This window comes from Phyllopteryx taeniolatus, chromosome 9, assembly GCF_024500385.1.
Source record: "Phyllopteryx taeniolatus isolate TA_2022b chromosome 9, UOR_Ptae_1.2, whole genome shotgun sequence".
In the NCBI taxonomy this organism is placed as follows: Eukaryota; Metazoa; Chordata; class Actinopteri; order Syngnathiformes; family Syngnathidae; genus Phyllopteryx; species Phyllopteryx taeniolatus.
The window spans coordinates 19,412,174-19,434,686 of record NC_084510.1 but is presented as its reverse complement, the minus strand read 5'-3'; the positions used below and the strand labels follow the sequence as shown (position 1 = coordinate 19,434,686).

The 22,513-nt window shown below is 38.1% G+C and overlaps 1 protein-coding gene across 2 annotated transcripts; it reads right to left on the bottom strand.

Annotated features, from left to right (window-relative positions):
- Positions 1 to 179: 179 nt before the first annotated feature.
- On the bottom strand, positions 180 to 20,963 carry LOC133483546 (protein phosphatase 1 regulatory subunit 1A-like). 2 transcript variants are annotated; one of them, XM_061784923.1, is made up of 7 exons: positions 20,577 to 20,963; positions 11,168 to 11,228; positions 7,288 to 7,325; positions 7,110 to 7,173; positions 6,078 to 6,260; positions 4,095 to 4,226; positions 180 to 3,051 (listed from the first exon to the last, which is right to left on the bottom strand). In XM_061784923.1, the coding sequence occupies exons 1-7, from the start codon at positions 20,655 to 20,657 to the stop codon at positions 2,972 to 2,974; spliced, it is 639 nt and encodes a 212-aa protein (XP_061640907.1). In that variant the 5' UTR covers positions 20,658 to 20,963; the 3' UTR covers positions 180 to 2,971. The 2 variants fall into 2 exon arrangements, with proteins under 2 accessions (XP_061640907.1, XP_061640908.1); XM_061784924.1 differs by having other exon boundaries at positions 4,095 to 4,223.
- Between the last annotated feature and the right edge of the window lie 1,550 nt (positions 20,964 to 22,513).

Sequence of the window (22,513 nt, the reverse complement as noted above, 5' to 3'; positions counted from 1 at the left end):
GCAGCACATGTTTATGAAAAATGTATGCGTTTCGTGCTTCCGGCTCATAGTTCAATGAATTATTAATATGCGGGGGCCTATTTTTAGGGAGTCACCCTCAATGAACCGCATGTCCACTGTCACATGCTTGTGGAAACTTCAGTGTTCTCTTTGTTGTTGTAATAAACTACAACTCCTCATCAACTGAAACATTTTATTGTATCAAACACATTTTGATAACTCATGTAATCCCCAATTCAAGTAAGCTTGAATTAATTGAGATAAAGTACAATTTTAAAAAGGACGAATACGACAGAATCCATAAATACAAAAAAAAAAAAAAAAAAAAAGAGCGTTATGGATTTTTAAAATTTGTATTTTTCAGGTTCTGTCCCACACATGATGTACGATTTACATATAGCGTGAAGCGTATGGAAGGATTGTCACAATTTACATATTAATGCAACTTCTATCAGGAGGAATTTGAAAATGTCCTTGTTGTTTGGACAAAGGGAATATCAGCCTGGTATTCAAAATGTGTTGGTGCCTTGGAAAATGAAGCACAGTAGAGCTGGACTGAATCTATTGGCACCATGCAAGAAGGTGTTTTATGATATTAGAAAATAAAGATAGCACAGATGAGGAAAGAAAAAGTGTTACACAATCATAGTATATGAACTGGAACGTAGGTCTGGCTGCTTTTCAAAAGACGAGCAAAATAATAAATAAAATATCAATTCAAAACACAAATGTATTTCAATTTGAATACAGTAACCCCCCACATTTATTTAAGGGGCCAAACTTGACGGTGAATAGTGAAAAAGCGTGAGTTAAAATGTTTACAATTGCCTCTATCCCCCATAAGTTAAATTTCATTTCAAACTCATCTTGCATTACCCTCGAAAATAAACAGCTTACAGATGATTTTGATTTCAAAACAAGTGCACCTGAAGTGTGCGTGTACATGCACATTTGGCGAAGACGCTTCTAACTTCCACTAACAACTAAGCTTTACACGATCAGGATTTTTGGGGCCGATCACCTGATCGGCGAGTTTAAAAAAACGATAACCGATCACCGATCCGATCACAAGATGGAGGAATGTGTCTATTTAAATGACCTGTTCATTTACTGTATATACTTGTGTACTTAATTGCTCAAAAAATTATATTTACAATAAATAATGTATCTTTGTTCCTCTATTTATGCCAGTGAGGCATAGTGACAGACAGAACAAATGATAAATGGTCTTCTATTAGATGACAGAAGTACATACAGTAATGAATGTATCCACTTTTTGTGACATTGATGTTTGTTGGTGTGCCGTGAGATTTTTCAATTGTAAAATATGTTCCTTGGCTCCATAAAGGTTGGAAATCACTGCTCTAGTCAGATCGTGTATTCTAATCAGTCAGGTCAAAGCAACATTACATGACAGAAATAATGGGTGCTAACTTACTGTAATTACGTCCAACTGTTCGTGCTAGCACTAGCTTGCTAGGCTACATAACATTTTAAAAAGACACGCGACAAGGCTGAAAATAAACTAGCTTTTAGATTCAAATATACTGTGCACGCGGCGACACGGAGTAAATGTCTTTTGCGGAGCCGATCAATGACGTCATTGATCGGATCGGCGAATTATGACATTAAAGCCGATCAGCCGATCAGCGTAAAATGCTAAATATCGGCCGATACCGATCAGCCCGATAAAATCGGTGTAAAGTCTACTAACAACCCAGGCTAAACAAACTAAAGCTCCTCACCGACTTACACATCTTATTTGGTCAATGTCGGGATATCCAGCTTAAAGTCCATGCAGTAGTAGGGTCTTTATCCTTACTAATAAGACAATTCAGCGCACTAGTAAATCAACTATGGAGCACTAGTAGAATCGCTGTTTCTGACTAGTAACAGTTTACCACTTCTATGGTATGTCGTTTATGCACACTAGTATGATATCTTTGACATACTGATAGAACGAATACGTTACTAATGAAGCAAAGCTGTGCACAAGTTGACAACTGCAGGCTACTAGTACTACTAGTGAAGGGCCAGATATTAACTACTAGAACCTTTTGTCATTATGAGTACTAGTAGCAAGTAGTTGTCAACTAGTACACAGTTTTGCCGCACATGTAATTGTGCTATTAGTATTCCAAAGTCATCCTATTCGTAGGGACAAAGAACCTACTAGTACATAGCCCTTAAGCTTGATATCAAGGATATTGAATAGATGCTCAAACGGCTTTCCATAAAAGCTTCTCTCTCACTAGAGAGCATACTTCCTTGAGACCAATTGCTATTTAGACAGCGGTTTGGTGCCATCTTGTGGCATCTAAGAGAATTATAGAATGAGCAAAAAAAAACAAAAAAAAAAACATGATTTAACAAATAGCGATCCTCGAATAAATGGGGATTACTGCACACTTAATTCTACCAATACTGTAACTATAAAACAAAACTGTCATTGTGCAAACACCATGTATGTACCCTTTACAATTACATGTCTATCAGGTGTCTTCAAAGGGTGAGCTGTTTGACTTTATTTTACTGTTAAATTGATAACTGTACTATTGCTACTAGCGACTGCGTTTAAAGTCATACGTTTCCTGTAGTAAAAACGGTGTTATTGCTTTGATGGCACAATCGCAGACGTCATGGCACATATGATCGATCGTGTTGTGTGTGATTAAATTAAATGCTGACATGAGAGTAGACGTGTGATACAGTATGTGAGTGTTTTAAATGGGGTAATTGGGAATTATAGAAGCAAAACGTAAGGATCCCTTTGGACATGTATGGCTGTGTATAAATGTTGTTTTGCGGCTGGTAACTGAGGCCCTGAAGGACTGCCCTGATGTTGCTAGAAAGTGAGTCTGCACACACTTCTGTCATTGCGTGGGCGCTGGCTGAGGAGAAGGAGCAGCATTTGTGATGTAGGCCTACACACGAGCGCTTTAATTCTTTCTTTTCATCTTCTTTTCGACATTTATTTTTCTGTCTCTGGGCTGAGTTTCTTTGTCTTCTCGTCAGCTGGCTGACTGGTGCCGCACGTCGCCGCTTTTGTGTCTGTAACATAAAGCCAGGCATGACAGTCAATCGGTGGCCATTTTAAGGAATTCTTCTCCCTGTATATACGGTGTATAGTAGTTTATAGTATTCTATTATAGTATGGTTAGAACATTGCTAGTTACTAAAATTAGGGGTGGGAAGTACAAAGCTACTAACTATTGGCCAAAAAAAAAAAAAAAAAAGCCGATAGCATCACAATAAGTCAGAATATGATATCGTATTATTTTTCCACTAATAGAGATCGTATCACTGTATCGATTCAGTACTCACGTTACGATAACACGTTTCGCTAATCGCGATAGTATCGTGATACAGTACTCACAATACGATACCACAATATTTTGCCAACGCCAATCATGATACAGTACGATAATATCATTTTTATTATGGTTTTTACAGGTTGACCAGGTCATTCGTAGTGTGGGTATGATGTAAAATATTTATAAATACATTTTTTAAATTTTAAATGCTCATGTGAAATATGTGAACAAGTTTATTTTTATCATAAAATAATAGATACATTTTCATTAACAAATGTGATGACTAAATTAATGTAACAAATGTTACAGGACTCTTGATAATGTAAATGCTTGGTGGGCCAGATTAAAGAACAGAGTAGGGCGTATGCCTACCGCTAATTTAGTATATACTATATATTAATTGTTTATTCACTGATTTAATAATTCATCCATTGAAGCATTTTGGCAAATGGCTGGAAAGGGATTAGATATTTCTAAATTTCTTTGAAGAAAGAAAATGATTATGATGATAAATGATATGCACCTCAATGTAATATTTACAATAGAGGTCTTAAATGCAGGGTGAGCGTACCTTTACAGACTACCGCACTTGATACAACAACCTCGGCTTGAAAAATATTTGTGGTAAACAAAGCTTATAAAAAAGAAAGGCTGACTGTACAGTAGCTTCTACTGGGCAAAACAAACTAAACACACTTTGCATATTGATGCGATAAAAGAGCGCCCCCCTGGGAAAACCTTCTCAACTGCATAATATGGTGTTACTTCCCCGTTATTTACCTGCTTGTGCGTTGTTGAGCTGCGACGACGCATCTGACGAAGCAACCCTGGAGCAACTGTCTTCCTCCTTAGGGAGGGGGCGCTCCAATCCGCCGACGGCCGCCTCTGACAGACTCCCCCTGGAGAACTCTGCTGCAAACGCAAAATAATGGGAGTCAGGATAATTGACCGACGAGGCTACGCTCATTAGACGCGCATTATATGCCCGCTCAATGCCACCTGACATTTACGTGTTCCTGTACTTAATCATGCTGAGTCTATTCAAAAGGGCCCGGCTATCTCATCATGGAATCCCACAGTACCGCACTGTGCAAAAAAAATACACAGTATTTGTCGGCTTCGCAATCTCCATTCAAGTCAATAGTCTTGATCCAAAGTCAATATTATGCCAACGATACAGAGAGTATATCAATATAGTACTCAGAAATGATACAGTATTCACAATACAATATTGTGAGTATATTTCCCAATACCGATGGCACCATGATAGAGTACTCACAAAACGATATCACAATATTTTTACAGTATCTATAGAATCATGATAGAATCACAATATTTTTCGGATATTGACACTATCACAATACATTTTGCCAAACCTGATACTAACATGATACACTACTCACCATATAACATTTTCACGATAGTTCTCAGATAGCATTATGAAACTGTTCTCACAATTCAATATTATCACAATAGTTCTCCGACAATTATCGTATCTTGATACTGTACTTTATTCACAATAAAGTATTGTGTGCATATTTCCCGATGCCATGACACACTACTTACGGTATGATAGTCACAATATTTTTACAACACCGATAGAATCTTGATACAAGAGTCACAATACAACTTTATCAAGATATTTTTCCGATATTGATATTTCACAAAACAGTACTCGCTATAAGATATCGCAAACTTTTGCCAATACCGATGGTATCATGATACAGTACTCACAATAACATATGATCATGAGATTTTTTTTCAGATACTCTTAATATTATGATCCAGTACTCACGAAACAATATTAGGGTAATATACAGGATTCAGGTTAGTATTCCAAACAATATCCCAGTAAAATATTATACGTAGCGACCCCAAAAAAATATGTACAGTATATGTTGGCTCCAGATATTGCCCATGTGATGCATTATAGGCCAGTGCAATTAGTGGGGGTGTGTGCAGGCTATGTGCTGCACTCTGTGACCATCTGGTGACCTGCTATTAAATTGAATTAGTGGGCCTGAGATGGCGCTCCAATGTGCACTCGTTGTCACTAAAGCAAGGACACAGGGTCTGTTGAGGTAACAGGAGATACCAGCACACATACTCTATGAGTAAGCTCATCGTGCATTTACACAGTCCATTTCCCACACGAATTCATCAAACTGTCGCCGTCAAAAACATAAATAAATCCTTCACTTGACAAAAAAAAATAATGGACAACACTGATGAAATGAGACTGCCGGTGCGCATCACTGTTCCCTCAGAATAACACGCAATGTTGTCTAAAAAAAAAAAAAAAGTGAGTACACCACCAAGTGAAAATGTCCAATTAGGCCCCCATTAGCTATTTTTTTCCTGCCTGTCATGTGACTCGTGAATGTTAACCAGTCACAGGTGTGTTAAATTTGGGTATAGAAAATTACAAACACCCTGAAACGGAGCTGCAACATGGTGGCCAAGACCATTTAGCGGTTTAATTGGCAATGTTATTCCCTTTTTACTGTAATTTTCTTCTTCTTGTTTAGTCATTTGTTTGTGAATTTCTTGACATGACGCTTTATGGGGTGCATAGTTTCATATTACTGTGACAACTTGTCATAACTTTTACCCACCTCTGTTCTATCATTGTTACTCCAAGTGTGACTGTAGCATTAACACTTATCGCACGATGACACTGTTTTATTTGTACATTTGTGAATAATATCCAAAATCATGAAGCCGAATTTGCTAAAATGTTGTTTTCTATGACTCCGGACGTACCCTCCATTTGGCAGCGCAGCATCTCGAAGGCCTCGGCGGTGGCCTCGTCGTCCCGCGGCAGCTCCTCTCCCGGGGCCGCCGAGTCGGGGCTGGGCCTGTCCGACAGGCAACTCTCGGAGGAGCACTCGTCGGCGCCTCCTTGCTGCTGCCTGTACAGGTGATGCTCCACCAGAAACTGCAGCTCTGGGACCAGGCAAAGGATAACACAGTGGGAAAAGGATGCTGAGTGAATATTTAATATTTGTATTTTAATATTCGCCTAATGTTAAAGGAAGAGGCCTTTGGGGAGAAGAGTGGGGTGAGATGAAGGCAACCAGTGAGGAAGAAGAGAAGGGATTACCACAGGGAGATGGAGAGGTGGTAAGACACCCAGCACATCATAAATAATATTATAAGCTTTTTAAATCCATTTTAAAGAACATTAACACCCAGTCATGTGTCATGAGTGAGGGGGATGCTTGAAACTTGATACTATTACGCTTAATCACCTCGGAGGGGGAACTAAAGTAGGCTGACTCATTGCTCTAAAGGTTGCCTAAGTGAGGAAACTAAATAAAGAAAAACATCCAAGCATCGGCAATTATCTACTTAATTAGGCTCTGTGTAATCAGCGTATAACCAAAATCCTCAAATTAAGTCTAATACCTTTTAATATATTTTGAATACGTTCAAACCAAGGCAACTGGCTGCTACTTTGATAGTTGTAAAACTACACACTAATGACTAATACGACCAACTACAAACTTTAACGACACATTGAATCATACGTTTTAATACACTCACGCAGCGGCGAACTTAAACAGAAACCTTTTAACACCAGTAGAAAATTAAAACTCTCAAACGTAATACCCTGAAAAATTCAATTTAATGCCTTTGAGTTGCTCTGTGGAGATTTATGTCAGTAATTCTTATATGCGGAGGTACTGTGCAAAAAGTAATGAGATTTATCACCATGCATACCACACACACACACACACACACACACACGCGCGCACAAAAAAAACTTCACAATCAATTGCTGACATCACTCACCTTTCATCGTAGGTGTTCCCTTTTGTCCTTTTCGCCGTTGTCGAGGGGAATTCAACAACGCAGCCTTGAAAATTAAACAGATATATATATTTGTTTTAAATCAAACAGCGATCAATAAAACAAAAACAAATATTTTTTGGGTTGTTTGTTTCTTGATGGATAGCATGAATGAAAGTACCTTGTACAGCTGGTTAGGCAGACGGTCTTCATCTATTTCTATGAGAGGGAACCAAACAAGATCAATTAAGAAAGAGGAAACATTTCGATATGGGTACAAAAAGTCTACACACCCCAATTCAAATGCCAGGCTTTTGTGGTATTAAAAAATGTGTTGTTGTTTTTTTCCCCCCACCATTAAAGTGATCTATAACCTGTACAACTCACTTGGGAAAAAAAAAAATATTTTTTGGAGAAATAAATAAAGTAAAAATAAACAAATGAGATAATGTGGTTGCGCAAGTGTCCACACCCTCTTATAAATGGGGATGTGGCTGTGTTCAGTATTAACCAATCACATTCAAATTCATGTTAGCTGGGAGTCAGCACACAACTGCCATCATTTAAAGTACCTTTAATTAACTAATTAAGTCATGTTAAGCAGTTCTAGGGGGCTTTCCCTGACATTTTGTCGCTCCTAGCAAAAGCCTGAAAGTTTTGTTTTGCTATTTGGAACTGTTCATAATTTCTTCCACCTTGTCTAAGGCCCCAGGTCTAGCTGAAAAACAAAACAGATCCAAAACATAATGCTTCCACCACCATGCTTTACTATAGGTCCTCTTTAGGTGATAAGCAGTCTTGTGTAAGCGCCAAATATATCTTTTGGAATTATGGCCCAAGACTTCAACCTTGGTTTTATCAGACCATAACACGTTTTCACATATCCATGGGGGAAGGGATGGGTGTGTGTGTGTGTTTGTGATGCGGGGGGCTCGCCTCACCAAACACCCAAACCCCAAATTACTAGCTACAGTGGTGCATTGCGATACGAGCTGAATTCATTCTGTGACCACGCTCGTAATGTAAAACACTCATATTTCAAATCCTCTTTCAAGATTGAAATAATTGGAAATTCCTTTCATCCGTTTCAGTGTCTCAAAAGAAAACAACAGAAAATCTTGCAATATTTTTTTAATAAGAAAAATAGCACTCCATATTGTACTTTGTAAAAACATACAGTAAATAAGTTTCTGCCAGATTTATTGCTTCAATTCAATGTACAATGTGCTGCTCTTTCTGGTGTGTGCACCTTGGCCACCTGGCGACAGTAACATACAGTTATACAGATCAAGTTACTCTATCGCAGTCATATTAATCGTTATTTGTCACAAAATATGTAGCACCTGTACAAAAGAATTACATTTTTAAATATTTCTATTTTGGTGTATTTTAGGTTACTTTGGAAAGGTAGTGGTCAAATATCAAAATGGGTCAAATCTGACCCAAACAGGTTATGAAGCTTAAGTTCAGTTTTTGCAGGATGGTCATGTTTTGCCTTCTTTTAGACGCCAAAGTAGTTCAGACTGGATCAAAAGCACGTGATAGTTCAAATCTTTGAGGGCGTACAATTTGGTGACAATCCAAATTAAGATTTTTTTTATTTTTTTTATTTTGCATAACTATTTTTAAGTGTAAATTTTCAAAAAAGGAATTTCAGATTGAAAAATTAGATTGTGCTCACAATGATCATTCGCAATCTGAGCTCTCAAAGCATCACATCACCTACGGGAAGAGTGAGCGGCCGCGGCAGTAATACGAGATGTGCAGATTACTAGTTGGGTTAAGAAACATGAAATATGGCTTTTGTATTGATGTCTTTTTTAATTGCCTTCTCTATGTGTCTCCAAGCCTATCTGCGCCCCCAATAACTCGAGATAACAGCAGTAATGAAAAGCCTTTTCTGGCTGACTGGAGACTGCCATCTGACTGAATGGCGGACACAAAGTCAGATGAGAACACCAACAACGCTTCTGTGTGCTCTGCATTCAACATGGACGCTCTACTTAGCGGCCGAATGTTGCTCCAGCTCAAGTTGCTCATGGATGAGTAAAGGCAGTGCAAAGCAGAGCGCGAGTAGAGACGTGCTTTATATTACTAGTATTTGTAGTATGTACTATTAATTTGTCCCGTATTTTTCACTCGTTGTCTTTCATCCGTTGCATTCGGCCTTGAAATACACTATCTCACAAAGGTGAGTGCACCCTTCATATTTTTGTAAATATTCTATCACAACTTTCCATGGGACAACACTGTAGAAATGACACTTTACCACGATGTAATCTAGTCAGTGTGCAGCTTGGATAACAGCATAAATGTATTGTGCTCTTAAAATAACTCAACACACAGCCATTCATGTCTAAACCGCTGGAAACAAAAACGATTACCAGCACACCCCGAAGTGCAAATGTCCAAATTGTGTCCAAAGTGTCGAGATTTTGTGTGGCCAACAATATTTTCCGGCACTGCCTTGACAGCAGTTTCGGGGTGTTGTCTTGTTTCAGCCCAGGCCATCATTATTTGATCTCTTTATTGATTTATTTGATATGGATCACAAAAACATTGGATGAACCAGATGCATTGCTTTAAGTTTTAGCATGAGTGCTAATTCTCAATGTACCTGTACCTATACCTGAGACCTTGTAACTTTTGTGATTTGGGACTGTATAAATTAACTTGACTTGACTAATACTGAGGAGTCACATGAGACAGAGTAGGGAGGGATCATTTGAGTCCAGTTCGGATATTTTCACATAGGAATGTACTCACTTTTGTTGCCAGCGGTTGTGACATTAACGGTTGTGTGCTGGAATATTTTGAGGGGACATTCAATTTACACAAGCTGTACACTGGCTACTTTGCAAAAGTGTCATTTCTTGAGCGTTGTCTCGTAAAAAATATATATATATTTACAGAAATGAAAAGGGTGTACTCACGTTTGTGAGACAATGTACAGTATTACAGAAAACTATTTGTTTCCCTCCTGTGGAGTCCATTTTGAAAACCCATTTAAAATACTGAATACGGTTCATTGGCTAATAACAGATGAAAGCATCTCAGCAGGAAACTCAATCTTTTTTTTTTTTTTAAAGCTTCGGGTTTTATGTTGCCACATTTATTTTACTAACATCTCATTGTCATGAGGTTAAAAATCGAGTGCCATCTTGACACACTTTCGGCATTCTCATTTAGGCTAAATGTCGCTTGTGTGCACTCTGATGGGTGTTTTTTTGGGGGGCGGTTCACAGGGCGTGCATGAGGCAGCCTAATAAATAATGCAGGGCTTGTATATGATTTGGGGCACACATGAACAGCTCGTCTCCCCCTCATCATGGTATCAGTTCCTCCCCCATCCCCCCAGCAGCATCGTCCGCCTGCCTCACGCTGGATCAATGCATCTGTTCCAGCCTGTGAACAATATATCACGTTGTATTTCAATCTCCTGTCTGTGTCTTCGGGTTTAATTTGCAATACGTAGCTTCTGCACTATAGGTTCCGCTCCGAGTGTTAAAGTCATTGGTGAGACCTTAATTAACATTTATTACCTTTTATCTTTAACAAAAATTTTAGCTCACAGATCCCATTAAAGGGGAGGGTAGCAATTTAGCAAAATCACTTTTTCTCAGTATGGCCTGACAGTAGTACATGAATAACATTCGACTTGTGAAACATTCCTCTAATTTGAGTCGCGAGACACTACCACATCCGAGTAAAAACAACCAATCAGAGTCAGAGTCAATGTATGATGAAGTGTAATATGGCCTAATTCCATATGTATTCATTAATTCAAAACACAAGAGTGCCGCCCAGTTTCACCAAAACGAACATCCCCGCTATCACTCTAACCCTTGGTACACACACGCACACACACACACACACAAGGTGCTACAACAACAGAAGCGGCAACAAGCAGGTCAGGGCTGACTCGTGTACGACAAGAGAACTCTCCAGAGGAGCGCTGCTGTCTTTGATCGGTGTATTCCCTCGAGAGAACGCTTGGATGTTCTTGTTGCTTTGATGCGGCGCCAAAGAGATCCAAAATACAAAATAAGATGTTTTATTACCTGGCGATGACTGATCGCTTGATGCCACTAAAGTTGCAGGTGTTGGTCGACGTCTCCTAATCTGAAAGAGTAAAAGAGAGTCATTTAAACTTAGATGCAAAGTTAATGCAATTAACGAAAAACATTTTTTATTGAGCCTCCTCCAAAATGTTTCTGAGTGTCTATTATATTAGTTTAAACTGTAAATGTACCACAAAGTATGATCCTAAAACACTTTCATAACATTTCAAACTCATCCTACAACCTTATCCTAATAAAAAATGTCTTACACAAGCATGTGCACATGGGGCGAAGACTCGCCGTAATTTCCACTAACAACCCAGACTTAATTTAGCTCTTCCACAGCATACTACGCTTGTCTCTCAATCAAGATGTGTCACTTCAACATCAAGTGGTGTCTTGAGATACATGTTTCATTCGTTCTCTGACGACGCTTGTAACGAAAAAATACTGGTATCTCAAATCATCGTTCCCCACTGAAATGTTCCAGCATCACATATAAAGCGAACACAAATTTGTCAGCGTTTTTAATCGGAAAAAAAATAGCTCTTAAAATTGTACTTTAGAAACAAATGCAGTAATGATATAATTAAATGTATTGTAAAGAATGAAAACGTTTTTGACACATTTTTTGTTTCAATTCAATGAACATTGTGATGCTCCTTCTGGTGTGCGCATCACACATCATACAAGGAGAGTGTGTTCACAACTCAGTAAGCTTAGTAATTCTTTGCATAGGATAAAGAATATATGCCTGTCAGTATTGCTATATTTTCTGTCTACATGTGTTGCGCCACCGTTTGTGCCCAAATATTGATTGCTTTAAGGGTTAAAACACTGCGACACCAATGCTATTTGTTAGCCCGTTTATGGCATTTTGCATTGTTTGCTAGCATTAAGCTAAATGGATTTTTTTTCAATATGAAATATATGCCTTGGCTCCATAGGTTGGGAAATACTGTTATAGACTGCTGCCTGATTGATTAACTAATCGAGGTGTATTTCAACATTTCTGGTGGCAAGATCATTGCATTATCTTAGAGCCACCATGCACCTTGTGACCCACATTTCCCAAGTAGTTATCTCCCACTTTGAAGATGTCTGAATCTGAATCCTGACATCAGCCGAGCTCCCACCGTCACGCTTCCAGACGACCCCCGCGTTTAATTCCAAGTTGTTGACAGGCTGACACAATGGCGTTGACATACTTAATGATCGCTTCAAAAGGCCATAATAGTAAAGCTACATTAGCATGCTTTACATGGCGTAGACGTGAGTGACGGATGTTCAGCCAGTGGTAGAAATAATGTGCATAATGGCAGTGAAGAGAGTACTACGACAGCGGCACAGTGCAAATGGGAGTTGAAGAAGCTTCATTAGCATTGGAGCCGTATCAGTGGAGTACAGGAAGATTGTGTGAATAAGCGTGTGTGCTCTGTGCCTCTTCTGTACTCAGAGATGTGCGCCTGCTGCTGCTGCTGCTGCCAACTTCACATCCTGATTGCATATTGACCCATTCAGCACTTTGGTCTCACTGTTCTATTTTTAGTCATGATAACCAAAAAAATAAAAATAATCCACATACAGTAGTTGTTTTTTTGCATGACAGCAAGCAAACTCAGCTTCTTCCCTAAAAAGTGTGTTTTTAAATTCAACTTCTCGTCGAGAGCAGCGGTCCTCAAACTTCCTACACCAAGTGCCACCTAAAAAAAAACTTTACTCTCCAAGTACTACCATGCATTTGAGTAATTTCTGTACATGGTGACGATTGGTATTGGCCTCTCCCAAAGCAGTTTTCCGGGTGTGCTGTCCCAAGTTCTAAGCTCAATGTTACCCGGGATGAGCATTTAGGATGACTTAAATCAAACAAAGCACGGCTTTTATGCGGTTGCTGGCTTCCCCAAAATTATTGGAGCTATCGAATTGCCCTCTGTATCTCAATAATATGTTTGTACGCCTCTTCCATTAACACTTCCAATTCCATCACTTTAAACAGAATTTTGCTCTCGCAGTGCTCTCCCTAAGGTTCTACGGTGAAAACCATCAGAACTACCTAATTCGCCACTTTTATACTTGTTGCCAACAGCGCGCACAATTTGTTACAGTGAGTGAACAGGCACTTTAATAAATCAGTCCCCAGGAGTCTTGTCATGACTAAACAAAGCTGTGGTTGGTGGTAGAAACAACTACCTGTTAAGCGTGAACAACGGATGAATGGAGCAAGTGAATGAATGACTACAGTTTGATGGTCGATGGCGTAAATTATAGTGCAGGGTGAATGTGTCAAAGGCTTATTGTGTGATCAGTCAAAAGGTTTACCACTGTCATAAAACAGCTGAAAGGGCACGCATCATTTTGCTGACAGGTGCAGTCGCGATTGGAGCCTCAAAGTGAGCCTGACATTCAGGGGGAAAAATATTGCACCCTTTGGCATCTCGTCTTGCTGCAGTTTCACTGATGGACAACTCAAACTGAAGGGTCTGTGTCAGGCCTGCAGAGCCTTTCATTGTTTGACAGAAGGACGTTTTGGCCTGGAGCACACTATCGTGTCTTCTCTTTAAAGTAGCCCAGGCCTATCTATGATTAGATTGAAAATTATCATTTTAGTGGCATAAACAAATGCATGCCTTCACTCTGTAAGCTGTAAGTACAAGAGAAAGAGTGCCTAAAAGGATGGTATGCTACATGGATGGATGGATGGATGGATGGATGGATGGATGGATGGTAGTTGTACTACACATTGAAATTTGAGAGGAATTGCCTCCAAAGGTGCTGCTGTTTTAGTTAGCAACAGAGTTGAAGCAGTTAACTCTTTACTGTCCCCGTGTCACCATCTATTTGAGTGAAGGCATGTATTTGTATAAAATTTGATGAGGCATTGAATTCATTGCTTAAACTGTGCATAATGTTACAGTGGTTTAAACATTGATTTAAAGCAGTAAATTTGTTAAGTACAGTTCAGTTATATTTAACTTTTAAATTAGTTACATTTGCATTTAATCTTTTAGAACTTTGTTTTTTGAAACACTTTGTGCAATACATTTGAATTGATCATTATTCACAGTAAGTCCAGTTTTATTCTTATATTCATGTGCAGTTATTTTTTAAACTGCATAATGTTACAGTGGTTTAGACGAATATTTAATATACATTTTGACCTTTGCGGTTGATCAATATTGTGGTACTTGGTGAGATAAGTACTGTTTATTTTTTGAGGTGATACTTGATATAAAAAGTTTGAGAACCACCGAACATGGCAATGTATTAGTGTGACAACCACTATTTGCAGTAATGTAGTAAAAGTGAGACTCTTTATATTCATTGTGCAAATTGTGACTTGTGCATTCAACACTACACTATAGTAAGAATCCAAGCCCACACAGTGAGTGAATCACTCATCCACATAATACAGGAAATAGCCTAATACACAAAGCAGCATGCCTAGTCCCACAAAAGCAAAAGGAAATGGATCAATTGGGTCACCATAGCAGGAATTTAATGTATTCAAATGTTCTTGGAAAATAAGCTTCCCTGAGGGAATCTATCTGCATTATATTATTCAGCTCAAGGACAAAGATGGCAGAATGTGAAGGGAGCTCTCGCTCTGCCCGGGAGGTCTGCAATAAAACAACATTTGGAAGCACATCATTTTTGTCAGTGCTGGTTTTCCTAAATAAGTGACCCTCATCTAAATGATTATGATCTTCCAGATGTGATGAGCTACATCAATCTAGACTGTAAAAGAGTCCAACAAGACTTAAAAACTGTGAGGTAGACCAGTTTTATTTAGTGTGAGGATATACAGTATGATATGCTCCAATTACCAGGTTGAAAGGAGAAAATACCCATAAAGCAATGTGATTCTACTTGTATGCCGAAAATGAATCACACGAGTGATTCCCCACACGTTGGATGGCATTTTGCATCACATTTGCATAAACATAAGCTGCGCAGAGAACAATAATAGCAACAAATGTCGCGAGCATGGCGCAGGTTGAACATACTGGACAAGCGAGGGATCATTTAAGCGATTTCCTGGCATCTCAAAACGTATTTGCAGTGAGCTCTTGTTGATTGACAAATCACCATTTGCCAACTCACAATTGCAACATTCACAACAGCAGTTGAGCGTTTTTCTTCAAAAAAGAGGCTTCAAGCTGTTTACTGCCACTTCCATTTGACGTTTACAGTCAAATGAAACACAAAACAGAAAATTACACATTTTGTATTTAAAACAACCACATAACTTTGACCTATAGTCAGTCCTCTAGCTTAATGCTGAACCTCAGGGCTCTATTTTCATTCCTAGCTGCACTTGGTGTAACTCAGCAAGGAGGCGTGCTTGACCTGGTTTTAGTAATTTCATGGACCAGCGTACCCCCAGTGCATTTAAATGTGGGACGTCTGCACTGGTCTGAGCGGCACCCCACTCGACTTCAATCCTGTCCAATCCAAGCGGCTTCTCTCATTCCCTTTAAAAGCGGCGCGATAGTCTCGCATGTGGATGTCTCTATATGCGGAAGATGCCCGCTATCATCCACCGCGCATGTCCGAGGAGCGTGCGTGTTTTCGTCTGTATGTTCAAATTCCCGCAAATCACGTTAGATCACCTGCGCCAAAACTGAGATGGAGTCCCGGTAGGTGCAAGTTTAGACGAACCTTTGGACAAAGAAAATAATAATAAATCGCACTCCGTCAAGCGCATCTCGAAGGGGACAGACTTGCTGGACATGTGCTTGCAAAAACATCAAGATGCAGAAGTTTTTACAACGCAGCGCAGCTGTGCTGTCTACAAAAAATAGAGCCCTTAATGGGAAAGGCCAATACGCTCACTCACACGCATAAATTATTTAGGCTCTGCGAAAAACGACAAATATTACAGCAGCATACTGCGTCACTTAGACTAGTTGTGAAACTCTTCATTTGTGTCTGCATGACTGTATTATGTTGCCTCCCGGTGGCCAAGTTATACACAATCAGGATGCACAAACCTTTTTAATTCTTTACACTTTATTTACGTGTGTTATTATTATATAATTGTGAAAAGTAGAACGTAATGCAGTGCCATTGCTCTTAATAAAAACCAAACATTTTTTATATTTTTTTGGGGGGGGGTGGACCTGATTAACCCGCACGGATAGGGAAGAGTGCAGAACGTGTGTGTGTGCGTGTGTGCCCACAGTGCGTGTCCGTGTGTGTGGATAAGAGGGATGGTGTTGTTGTGCTGAGGGTTACACACCTTAGGGAGGCTTCTTTCATTGACATGTGCCTCACCACATAAGCTGATTCACCACCTGAGAGGTGTCAGCTTGCAGGAGGGCAGTGAACCGTGGCACGCACGCACACACACACACACACACACACACACACATTTCCATTGTGTCTTTTGTCAATTCATCTCTATCTATAACACTTACAAACAGCAGCATAGGGTACAATACAAGCTTAGCGACCACTCACATATGAATCCATTAAAAATATTCTATTAAGAAAATCCTTGAAAAATAGCACCCTACTGTTGTACTTCCTAAAAACATACTGTGATAACATAATTCAATAAAATGTAAAGAACTAAACAGCTTCTGCATCATGATTTGATGCGTTAATGCCCATTGCCATTGTGCTCCGTCTGGTGTGTGCACCTTGGCCACTAGGGGGTAGTATAATACAGATGTGCATATTACACAAAGAAGATTTTCACAACTAAATGACTCAGTAAGCTGCAGTAATATCAGTTGCTTTTTGCAGAGGATGAAAAATATATAAACGTGAGTATTGTCTAATTGTCTGTTTTTGTGTTGCTGCACAGTTTGTGTTAAATATCTATTGCTTAAAGGGTTATAACTACCGCAACATCGATACTAGTTTCGTAAGTACTTGTATGGCATTTTGCATTGTGTGTTAGCATAAAGCTAGGGGACTTTGTTAAGTTATGTGGATTGATTAAACACACAATGTGTAAAAACTCCTTGTTTTATGTTTAAACTTCAACTGTGTATGACAATAAACGTCCTGGCCTCTTTTTTTTGGAAGAATTGTTTACCACTTTCTGCTCGTTATGAAGTTCACTGCCACAATTCTAGTGACCTACTTTTTTGCTTGCAACTCCCCGCAAAAAAATGGCCAAGCGACAGCTCATATCTGGAAAATTTGTGTCACTTTTAAGTCGAGGTATAAACAAAATCAATTAATCAACGTTGTCAAAATAAATCTACAGAATGCTTGGTCACAAATAGGCACATGTGGCTGCAGTATATCTTGAGGCCAATTATTCTTATTAACCACCACACTACAACTACAAACAAAGCATTAAGAAATAATCCACAGTCACTCAGAGTCAATCATGAGCAGAATTCTTGGTCACGCGCAGGCACGAGTCCTATAATTATTGCAATTGCCCCTCTCGTCAGTTACTCATTATAACTGCCACCTTGCGCAATAGAAATAAACAATAAACGACTATAAATATATCTCCTACAGATAGTTTATTAAATCTACAGTATGTTATCTCACCCAAATTTAGGATGTGATCATGAAAATCCTTTTATTAACTTAGAAATAGATTATTTTCGGCTAAGTATAAGGCCAAACAATTCTTTATATATATATATATATATATATATGTTGTTGAGCCATAAAATTGTACAAAATGCAACTAAATCATTCAAAAGAACAGGCTCACTGAAGCGGATGCACCCAGTTGAAAAGGTATATACAAGATTAATGGGACGTGTACTAATCACAAATGCAATACAGGCAGAGTATTACCGATGTATCCTCTTTGTACAAGAATCTAAATAATGAGCAAAGCTCCAATGCTCGGCCTAAATTTTAATTAGCTTTATGCCCATTTGCTGACACACCCTCTGTCATTACGCATTCATTAGTCGTGGCTGTTGAATTATAATGATTGCCACTTACTGGGGTAAGAATAATAATAATAGCACTGACAAAACCTCCTCGACCAACAAAAAGAAACAAATATGCAGGTGATGTTCCATTGGAGGAAAACAAATAAGTAGACTTTTCTCTCATTTTGAACAACAAGTAAACAAAGACATACATTAGATTTTTTTTTACTAAAACATTTTGGGGGGAGAAATGAGAGAAGAAAATTAGTTTTACATATGGGAGCATTTTTTTCTCTAGAAAATATACGACTTGTCTCGAAGCTATAAAACTTCATACTTTTATATATGTTTTTAAAACTTTAAAAGATTTTGAGTTTTTTCCTCGGAAATTATAAAACTTTTTGTAGAAAATGTACCACTTTTTCCTGGAAAATACACAACTTTTCTAGAGAATATACAGCTTTTCTGAAAACCCCATTTTTCATGGATGTATGCAAAAAAATCTCTAAAATATATCACTTTTTACCAGAAAATATCCAACGTTTTTCAAGTTACAATAGGATTATCAGCATATTCTTAAAAGAATATGACTTTGTCTCAAAAATGTACTTTCTACAAAAACAAATTTTTCTCAAAATATGTGTTTTTCGAAAAAATGTCTTTTTTTTTTAAATATACCAAATAAAAAAAACCTCAACACAATAGGACTATTCCGATATGATTACTTTTGAAAAATTATCCCAAAAACTAATTTTCAAAAGCATCCAACAGTTCCTTAAAAATCATGACTTTTTCCTGAAATTATAAATATTTTTTTCTTGAAACTACTTTATCCTCCTAATATTAAGACTTTTTCTCCAAAATCTACTATTTTTTTCTTGAAATTGTATGACGTTTTTCTTGAAAGTATACAATCTTATTCCTCTAAATAAATCTTAAAAATATATATTTCTTTTCTCGACAATGTCCATCAATTTTCCTCATAAGATTTCAATTTACAATCTCAAGCTGTAATAATGGTTTTCTTTTCTGTGTGGCCCCTTACGCCTTCATAGTACACTGCACACTAATTCATAACCCCCCCAAAATGCCTCCTCTAACTTTATCTGTCCAAGTTTGAGTCATGCAGGAGGGAAAAGAGCGGACGTACGTCAGAAGCAGCGAATGAGACACACACTCATAAATCTCTGCTATTTATACACAAGGTTCATTCAATATGAATGGGCCGTCTTGTTCATGTTCTATTTATCAAATATCTGTTCGGTGTGGTCTCGAGCGGCTCTTAACATGCACCCATTATCAGCTTTCCACTCCCGCGTCCTCTACTTCCATAGGAACAATGTCTTGAAATACCGTACATTACAGACAAGCAACTTTTGGACATTCCTGGATGCTGAGGCGTCTCATTATTAGCTTGCGTGCTTGTGAGCAGAGGTGGAAGACACTTCATTCTGCTCACACTGGTGATATAATTGGCTGCGCGGGAGTCGTAAAAAAAAGCGGAAATATGTGCTTTTTTGGGCTCACATAAGGCACAGGAAGGAAATAAGATAATATATCAAATGTTTTAGCAAAAACGTGAGCTTAAATCTCCTGTTTGTTTCCACGGTACACCAAAAAGGTTCATGCTTGTCTAATGTGAACACATGAATACTGGAGGATTCCAGAAATAAAATTCAATTTAAAAAAAAAAAACTTCTTTGTTTCAATATTTTGGATTTGGACTATGTACGCTTCTTTTTCCAAATTTTTCTTGAGAAATATTTTTCTTCAAACTATGCAACTTTATTCGTGTAAGAGTTCTCAAAAATAAACAACTTTTTCAAGAAAATATTTTTTTCTAGAAAATGTACAGCTTTAATCTCGTATGGTTACATTTTTTTCAAAAATAATTCAATATATTTTTAATAACTTTTTTCCCATAAGATGACTTTTTCACAGTAAATGTCTGTCCTAAAATATATATATATATGACATTTTCTAGAAAATGCATTACCTTTTACAAAATATACTACTTTTTTTCTTAAAAGTAGACCACTTTTTGTTCTGTTTTGTTTTTTTACAAACAAATGTAAGACACATTTTGGAAACCACGCAACTTCATCGTTTTTCCCTCCAAATTTTTTTTTTTCCCTGAAAATATACATTTAGTTTTCCTTTGAAAAAAAAACTATATATATTTTTCAAAAAGAATAACAAAAGACTTTTTCTAGATAATATACAACTGTTTTTGTGAAACTTATTCAACTTTTTCCTTAAAAATATACGACTTAAATATACGACTATTTTCTCTAGGAAATTCTGGAAAACATCCCAAAAAAAATTTAAAGATACAACAACTAACTGTCCAATTGTTTTGTAGAAAATCACTACTACAATACAGCTTTGTTCTCCTAAGATTTGGATTTCTTTTTTCCAGAAAATGGGTTTAGAGATAAAGTTCTACTTTTTGTTACAAAACTTTTTTTCTCCCAACTATTTGACTTTATTCTACGATTAAGTTTTCCGGAAATATATACATTTTTCTTTTTCAAATATCCAACTTTTTGGGGCGTTACCTGTTCAGCTGCCTCCGGGTCAAGGTGGGTGTCCAGCAGAGGCACTGTGAACTGTATCTTCCTGGGGCTCCCGGTTTCCATGGCGGCTGTACTTCTGTAGATGTGTGCGTGCGCGCGTGAGTGTCAGCAGTCCTTGAAAAGCGCAAGGAGGAAAAAGGAGGACGAATGAGGAGGCTGGGAAAGAAAGTGAAGAGAAAGAAGAAATGGACAAAACTGTAAAAAAAAAAAAACAAGATTGGTGTCACTGTTTCACGATATGTCCTCAAAAACTGCACTTTTCCGTCATTCGCTTGCTTGTTGGCATTCTTTTAATCAATATTCCCAATGTGACCTATTTCCAAGCACCTGCCAGCCCTTCCTTGCGTCCTCTCTGGATCCCAATGCTGAGACGACAAGGGCACTCCGGGCTGGAAGCGCCTCTCCTTCGCCCCCATTGGCCGAGCTGGCAAGAAGACCCGCCCTATTTCAAAACCTCCTAGCGTCTGTATTGGCGCGCTCTGAGCTCTGCGGCAGGGAGAGTGAGCAAGACAAAAACATTCTCTTTCTCGCTCTCTCTCTCTCTCTCTCTCTCGAGTGTGTAGGAGGGAGAGAGAGGAGAATCATCCTCATCATCATCATCATCCCACCCTTACCAGCTGGCCTAAATGTACAGTAAATTCCCCTACATAATATTTTACATGCAAACTGGAGAAAAGAATGCTGTGGTGCATAAGATTTTACCACAGCATTGTGACGATTTGAAAAAAAATATAATCCTCCATTTTTTTTTTAAGGAAAAATCATGTAATATTCATCATCGCTCATGTACTATTTACGGCTAAAGTCAATTATTTTGGGGAGGCAGTCGGCGACAGAGGTGCCTTGAGTTTAATTCGTTCCACAACCACGCTCATAACATTTGTGTTTCAAATCATCTTTTCCCATTGAAATGAATGGAAATGCTATTAATCCGTTCTAGCCTTACCCCCGTAAAAATAACAATTTTGCCATGTGTATTTTCATGAGGAAAATTAACACTCCATAATATTGTGCTTCATAAAAACATACAGTACAGTAATGACATAATTAAATAGAATTAAAAATAATTAAATCGTTTTTTTCTCACACTCATCAATTGAATCTTGTTCCTTATGGTGTGCCCGCCTTTTTCCACCTGGGGGCAGTATAAGTATACTTTCATTGAGGGATTATTACAAATCCCAGTTGAGTAATAGGCAGTCCTTGCTTGGATGCAGCAGCCAATCATATGGCAGCGGGGCGTGTTCTGCCAAAAACCCGAGCGGGATTCAGAATAAGGTGTAACTCCTCTGCCAGATCATCAGTACGGTATTAATATTAGTCATTCTACACAGAGGATAAAGAATATACTGTGGGAGGAAAAAGTATGTGAATCCTTTGGAATGTGTTCTGATCTTCATCTAAAGAGAATAAAGAATAGAATAAACAGTCTGCTTTAACTAATACCACACAAACGATTGAGTTATCATATGTTTAATCAAAATAACGTTCATAGGACAGGGAGGAAAAAGTAAGTGAACCTCGAGGGGACGGTTTCTCCAAGCACTAATCAGTCAGGTGTGAGTCAACCTGGAGTCCATTCAATGAGACAAGATTGGAGGTGTGCCTTAAAGCTGCTCTGGTCACTTGAAAACACACAGCGGTTTAGAACAAAAAAGTGAACTGCAAAATGGCACAGGATGTCTGTACTTTATTGATTAATTCATGTATTGCATTACATTGATCCTTTTTACTGTATTTTTATTACTTTATTTTTACTACTTAGTTTACTTTGTTTTTTACTGCATTTTAAATATTTAATTGATGGAATTTTCATTATTTTTACTGTATTTTAACACAAATTTCTGGATCAATGTATATTTTAATAATTGTTTACTATATTTTAATAATTAATAAATGAATCACGGTTTTTGTCTGAA

Excerpts from the sequence above, each read along its gene's own strand:
- LOC133483546 (XM_061784923.1), bottom strand. The coding sequence starts at position 20,657 with ATGGAAACCGGGAGCCCCAGGAAGATACAGTTCACAGTGCCTCTGCTG. Across the intron at positions 7,326-11,167 it reads AAGCGATCAGTCATCGCCAG|AAATAGATGAAGACCGTCTG; the intron begins GTAATAAAACAT and ends TCCCTCTCATAG. Across the intron at positions 6,261-7,109 it reads GGGAACACCTACGATGAAAG|AGCTGCAGTTTCTGGTGGAG; the intron begins GTGAGTGATGTC and ends GCCTGGTCCCAG.